We start from the raw sequence: 7,351 nt of genomic DNA, 5'->3' as shown, positions 1-7,351 counted from the left end.
TTAAATTGGGCTGGTCAGTTAGATGAGTTTGAATGAATAAGGCTAGTGGACATATTTGTTCTAATGGACAAGGACTTGCCATATCTACCTAGTCTCAAAATGAACCTGATTCCTTGTCACCTTTCCTTTTAATGACTTCATTAATTCCTGCTGGATGAGAATTGTAAGCTCACTTGGACCCTCTGCAGCTTCAGCTCTTTTCCCAACATCAATTGATGATTCTCTTTATGCTTTATTTTAACTTTTGGATCTCTAGTACCCTTATATCATTCAGGATAGCCAAAAAAATTGAAGCACCCTTCGACAAACCGTCCATCCATGATCCATCCCATAGTGTGAGCAATGTAAGTTGTTTTTTATCTTTCATTTCTTTAAATCTCCCACCATTATTTACTTTTAACTTTATCTTGTTTTTATCTTTCGAATATTTTAGTTGGAGGTCATGGAGGTAGAATGATGTGTTAGTCTTCTTTAGAAATTAAACCCTGGTTAAAAAAAGTATTTGTCTAACTTCATATTCAATTGAGTTATTCCATTTTATCTCTTTTTTAATATTGAACAAAAAAGGTCCTTTACACTGTCCATATCTTTGTTGCAATTCAACCCATAGTTGCTTAGTCTCTTGATGGCTCTGCTAAAGAAATTACCCTGTGCTAATGTGGTAAGGATACCAAGCTCATACCTGGATGATCTGAATTTTGAAGATGAAGGTAATCATCTCTATATTCTGCTAATACACTTGATTATTCACTCATTTTCTTATCTATATAACTCTTTTATTCTAAACTAGAACCCGAAAGCTCTCATACCATGAACATAATAGAGAATATCAAAAAGGGAAGAATCTCTTGTATTTTATATATCTCAAAGGTATGTAAAACACTCCTATATATACACTTACAAAGAAGATTCTAGATTTACAATTTACAATATAAAAAATTATATATTCTAATAAATGAAATTTTGTTAGCTGCAATAACAAGAATGGAATATTTGCATTTGGTGGGTTCATTCTTTTACCCCCAAACCAAATTAACAAAATTTCAGATTTTCTTTTGGTTGAAGCACTTTCTTCTAAATTTCATTTTTTGTTTTACTTGTGAAATTTGGGAATTGTGTCACCTGTAAATAGAGAGATACACACCTTAAGGGCAGTAGACTAGCATGTAGGCGATTATATCCTTAATTAGGTTGGTATACCAAGCACAATATAAGAGAATAAAGTTGTAGGTTATATATATGAAATTATGAATGACGATATTACATCTCCTTTCATCAATGTCTCATATCCCTTCTATGTTTCACCTCATTTCTCTGAATTATCATCCTTTCTCTTCAATTGTAAAACCTAATCTCTATTATCCATTTGAAGTAACAGTATACAACTGTTACAAATTGCATCTCCCTCACCCATATTCATTCATAGATGAAAATACCTAATAAACTAGAAACATCTTCAATCAATCAACACATAGTCATACTTGATACTTGAGATATGCAACGATTTTAAAAATTATCTGTTGGCCATGTATTTTTCTACAATCATAAAGGAAATTTATCTTTAAAGTTTCCAAATCTACAATCCCATCTCAAAACAAACGAATTCTCAGTTTCCCCCTCTGAAAACTGGATGTACAATGTTCAGGAATCTATATTCATCCTTTGTTAGAACTCCAAGAAAAAAAAATTACGGGCCTGATCCTATACAACAATCAACATAGATACTGATGAAACACTCAGTTAAGTGAAACCTGCAAAATGCTTTCTCTTTCCAAAATGCTATAGATCTGACTTTTGGCAACCTGCAACAACATATGAGTGATCATTTTAGCAGCCAAACAACAATAGCTTAGAACAGGAGATGAAGTTCAAGAAAAGTACCTTTTTGCCCCAGGTTGTTGAATACTTGATTAGAATCAAATCCCATTTGGAGAAGATTATGAAGATCATTGTCCCATATATTCTACATTACAAAGAAAAATACATCATAATTCATGTGGTTAATATGCTGCTTAGATTTGTTCTTTGAATTTTTTTACCTGAGGCATCATGGGATAATAAGGGATTCCTGGTTGTATTCCGGGTGAATAAGATTGATGTTCGTTAATAGTTCGACCAAATCCAGGGACTGGAGTATTATTTCCTCCTCGTGAATGCAACATCATCTACCATACGGTAGATTAATTATTAGCAATCTTAAACAATCAATTGTATAATGATATTTGTACCTCTTTGGAGAGAATCCTTTCTATATCGATATTGTTCAGTTCTGGATTGACAGTGGCGAGTTTCATCGACAGAAACTGCAACAACAATATCAAAGGCTCTTTATACTGCTATTTGGTAATGGGTATTCATGATCAAGACATACACACAGACAGGTAATCTTAAAAATACCTCGACTTGTTGCTGAAGTGATTGAACATAGTTGATGATTTCGTCTAGCATTACAGCCTTCCCAGTTATCTAATGTTTTTATTTTAGAAGAAAACATTCTCAATTATTCAATAATTAGATGGAATTTGAAAAATATTGAGAAGATCTATCTACCTTATTGCAACCCGGAACAAGTTCTTGAAGCAACTTCATTCTCTCACTAATTCTCTCTCTTCTTACCTAAGAAACATGTTTATTTACAGACTGTGATCTTCTCACTAATTAATGAATGTATGAAGAGAAAGGCAAAAAAAAAAAAGTGTACTCTTTCTGCAAGACTATGACTATTAGTTGCCTGCCCTCGTCTGGCCCTCACATGACTGTATGTCTCTTTTGGAGCCTCCTCCCCGCCATTATTGGGAGTTTCTTCAGCCTGTTTACTCATTTGCTGTTTTCCACGCAAATTTACTTCGTTTTTGTTCCTCTTATCTTCTGGTTCATTGTCTGAATTATCATCAATGGAAACATCCTTTTTCTATATTGATAGTAACGGGCAAATAATCAATTGGGTTGTTGTTGTTGTACAGGACCAAGATGAAATAAATCATAACCCTTTTTTTTTTTTTACTTAAAATTTTTTACCTTAGTGGAATTGAATAGTACTGAATTGTGTTCTGACGCTTTCCTCTTTCTATTTCCTATAGGCGAATCCTGATCAGCCATCTGGGTAGAACCGGGCAGGACAAATGATCGGTCGGAGAAGTGGCTGGTAATTAAAGAAGGAGGTTGGAAATTTGGTGATGGGTTGTGTCCGATCATATGTAGAAGTGGTTGGTTTGGCCAGGTAGAAGTAAAGAAAGGATCTTGATCAGAATTTAAGGATGATTTAAAGATGGAGGGTGGTGCTAATGAGGTTACTAATGAAGAAGGTGAAGAAGAAGAAGGACAATTAATATCTTCATCGCCTGTTCTGTGATGGAAACCATCCATGATCATATCTCCATTGGCCATGGACGATGTCTGTCTGTCTGTCTGTCTGCAAATGAAGAAATAAGGAAACAGATGTTGATGATGATGAAGCAAGCTTCTCTATTGTTAATGAGGCAGCTTTATTGGTGAAGGATTTTAAAGTTTCAAAAGAGGAGAAGGAGACTTCTCATAGCAGCATCCTGTGTTGAAATAAAATAAGATAAAATAAAAAAAAGTAAAAGGTGAAATCGAATACACACCACCAGCAGCAGCCCAGCCAGCTCATAAGTAAGTAAATAATTAATATTTACTTGTTCATGTTAATGATCTTGTTCTGTCTACTGCTGCTGCTGCACTTTAAAGCGTGAAACTTTTTCAGGGCATAAAGGGGAAGAAAACATCATCAGATTAATCAAAGCAGATTCTCTCTCAAGAAATCAAGAACAGCAAATTCTACTCCAATGAATAACAGGAACTGAAAGAGAGAGAAAGCTTGATTTTTGAGCAAAAAAAAAATAGATGATTTTGAAAGACAGAATAACCACTACCAACTACTCCAGCACAGCAATTGAAGTAAAAAATGTAAATAAATTATATTAATTAATTAATTAATAGTAATAATTGTGCTTTCATTCTTGTCCTCTATTATTACACTAACCATGTTGTTGTTATCTATTTTTAACTATTAATCCTTTATCAAACTTGTGTCTTGTTTGGATTGAATTGGGGTGATGAAAATTTGAATATAACCTCAAACCATCATTGTAGATAAAATTACTAGTTATTTGAGATTAGATATAACCCAAAACCATCAAGGTCATGATTATCTGGTTTGAAGAAATTATTTCAAATAATCTTGTTTAGTGACATTTTATTATTTATTTATTTAAAATAATTTGATCAGTAGTATACAAAATTAAAGGAAATTCTCATCTTTTTTTAGTTAATAATTTGTTTAATGTAATTTTAAATTTATTTGGAATCAATTTACTTAATTAATCCATTCAACTAATAATTTTATTAAATTTAAATTTATAATTATTTTTGTCCAAATTATTTTTAGCTTTAGATCTATGTGCTAGTTTAAGTTATAAAAGTTAGTGTGTAAGAGACCAAATTTCAAATAAATTAAAAGTTAGTTCATGATCAAATTAAACTTAACCATTTATGATATTTGTGTGAATATTAATTATGTAATTATATTAGCTAATATAAAAAGATATTTCTAATTATATAATTGTATTAACATATTTAACAAACTACTTGCTAAATGTAAATATATTATGTACAATTAATCAATTATAAATATTAACAGGTGTAAGTATATATATATATATATATATATATAGTTAAAAGACTAAAAATAAAATAATAACAAAAACAAGTAATTGATGAACATGCATGGTTGTTATTGTGGAGTAGAGCGCACCGAGTCATATTCCATTTGGGGTGGGTGGTTATGTAGTTTTAAAATTAGGTTGTGTCAGATGTTTTAACATTCTTAATTTTCTCATAAGTAATTAAAAATTAAAATTGTTTACTTTAGGAACAATGGAATCTAATCCCATAATTACCTATTTGTCGTTGTGCCTTTTTTTCTGAATTTATTTTCGAAGGGTCTAGTATTATCCCTTTATTGACGGATTTACGTTAGAGTTGAGTTGGCTCATGTCCAACCCAAAAAAATAATATTATTATTTTTTATTTTTACATTAAAATTGTAACATAATCTTATAATTTTTAAATTTTTTATTTTTCTAAATCTAAAAAATAAACAAATACATAATCTACTCGTTTCATTCATATTTTTTCGAACAAAATTGGATCTTACCCTAACTTAAGTTTCTAGATTCGTACATACTAAGGCCGGTCTCGAGGGTTGGGAGGCCCAATGCAAATTCAAATATTGTGGCCCCCCAAAATTAAATAAATATAATATTTATACATTTTATCAAAAGAGAAATAATTGGGAGAGAGAATGATGTGACGCAATTTGATTAGCCAAAAAATATAACAAAATTTATCTCTCTTCTCTCTCTTCACCTTTTATCTTTTTTCCAACCAGTGATATGATGTAGTAACACATAATTCCCTCCCCCATTCCTTCCCTCAATTCCCCTCCCCCATTCCCTCTCTCAAATTCCCTTCCTTATCGCTCCTCTTATCAAAAACATATTAATATACAAATTAAAATATATATATAACTAGATTACTGATTTAAAAAAAGAAAAAAAAATACATATGGTGGTAGGTATTGATATGTTTTTGATGATTTTTAAGTCTTCTTTAATAATATTTTTGATATATTGTGTATGATGTTTCTATAATGAAAAAAATATGATAGATATTTTATAATGAGAAGAGATTATGAAGATAAATATAAGAATAAAAACAAATAAAAAAAATAAAAGTATAAAAATGTAATGATAAAAAAACTTTAAAATATTATAGATGGAAAGACGGATACTATATAAAGTATAATTAAGATTAGTGATGTAAAAGAGTTATAATAGAGATAAATAGAAAATAAGCATAATGTTAAGGATAAAAAAATTTTATAAAAAAATATATTTATAAATTATTACAGAAAAAATATTAATATATTATTATATTACATATAATATGGAGTGAAAAAAAAATTAATATATTATTATATTATATATGATATATAGAAAAATAAGTAATATATTATTATAAAATATGGAACTGAATTTTTTTTTATATATATACAATGAGAAAGAGAAAGTTATAGTATTATAAGGAAATAAATATATAAAATAGATATTTTATAATATATAATTAAAGTTATAGTATTATAAGGAAATAAATATATAAAATAGATATTTTATAATATATAATTAATAATATTATATATTAAACATTAAAAATTTAGGGCCCGGAAAAGTAGGTTCCTATATAATTGCATTGGTTGCATTGCCTTTGACCGGGTCATACTTACAATTATGGTTCAACCGTTTGTGGGAATTGAACATGAAACATGTGTTCCCTTAATTAAGATCATTATGTTGTTTTGATAATAAAAAAATTAATATATCATTCAACTACCATTTACAAATCAAAAAGAATTAATCTCATTTCAGATATTAATTTCTATACATTGAGATCAAGATTTGTGTCAATGTTTACAAATAAGAGTTTTCAAATATGGTAATATTATTACTAAGTTACATAAACCGACATAATACTTTCAAAATTTGATCATTAATTTAGGATAATCCACTTGTTCATATAATGTTTGTAATTAAAGTTGTTTAAATGTCCTACTCTTATAGGTATCTATTTGAATCTCCAATTCATAATTTTTAATTGTTTCTATGTCCTTAATATTTAACATCTTTCCAATTAATGTATTGTGTCATGTTTAGAGAATCTTGTTTGACAATAAGATGTTTCCTCTAATAATGGTCTTGACTTTCATCTTCACAACTTGGGTTGAGCTAGGTGAGGTCCAATACTCCGATTCTTTATATAGTGCGCCGTGAACTTTCTCCGTTGATTTTAAAGTTAGTTAGGTGAGAGTGTCTCCAACTATTTTCGATACTCATCAGTCTAATGCGTCTGTTGTTTTGATATCCTTTTGTTTATATGTTATTGTTTTTTCTTTCTGATTTTTGTTTTGTCGATATTGTTTGAATGAAAATTTTGCAATACCTTGTTTCAAACCTTTTTTTTAAGTTATAAATAATTGAATCATTGATATATTCAACTCAATCAAACAATGTAAATATTGGTTGGAAGAAATGTACATTTTGTAGAATAGTGAATTTGTGCTTAAAATATGACAAAATAATCCGATCACTTAAAAACATTCCAGTTACTAAAAACACTTTGATTTACTAAAGATACTTTTGAGTTTCATTTAAAAAATATTCAGGTTTCAACGATACAATCCAAGGTGACATGAAAGATGCCATTTTAGTTCCATAATTCAAACTACTACATGTCACAATATTGTTTGTATAGCCCAAATTGTGGCTATCAATTT

General features: G+C 29.3%; 1 protein-coding gene across 1 annotated transcript; it reads right to left on the bottom strand.

Annotated features, from left to right (window-relative positions):
• Positions 1-1,455: 1,455 nt before the first annotated feature.
• On the bottom strand, positions 1,456-3,387 carry LOC124910806 (transcription factor bHLH74-like). Its single transcript, XM_047451487.1, has 8 exons — positions 3,019-3,387; positions 2,702-2,911; positions 2,551-2,616; positions 2,398-2,466; positions 2,229-2,303; positions 2,040-2,165; positions 1,882-1,963; positions 1,456-1,802 (listed from the first exon to the last, which is right to left on the bottom strand). Exons 1-8 carry the CDS (start codon positions 3,385-3,387, stop codon positions 1,780-1,782), a joined length of 1,020 nt encoding a protein of 339 aa, XP_047307443.1. The 3' UTR covers positions 1,456-1,779.
• Between the last annotated feature and the right edge of the window lie 3,964 nt (positions 3,388-7,351).

This window comes from Impatiens glandulifera, chromosome 7 (assembly GCF_907164915.1).
Source record: "Impatiens glandulifera chromosome 7, dImpGla2.1, whole genome shotgun sequence".
In the NCBI taxonomy this organism is placed as follows: Eukaryota; Viridiplantae; Streptophyta; class Magnoliopsida; order Ericales; family Balsaminaceae; genus Impatiens; species Impatiens glandulifera.
The sequence above is the reverse complement of the archived record's forward strand: the minus strand, read 5'-3'. Positions and strand labels throughout refer to the sequence as shown.

Bases quoted from the DNA above. Each gene is read 5' to 3' on its own strand.
- LOC124910806 (XM_047451487.1), bottom strand. From the start codon at position 3,387: ATGGCCAATGGAGATATGATCATGGATGGTTTCCATCACAGAACAGGC. The intron at 1,964-2,039 runs GTAAAAAAATTC...TTTGTAATGTAG, and splicing joins ATTATCCCATGATGCCTCAG to AATATATGGGACAATGATCT. The intron at 1,803-1,881 runs GTACTTTTCTTG...ATGTTGTTGCAG, and splicing joins CAACAACCTGGGGCAAAAAG to GTTGCCAAAAGTCAGATCTA.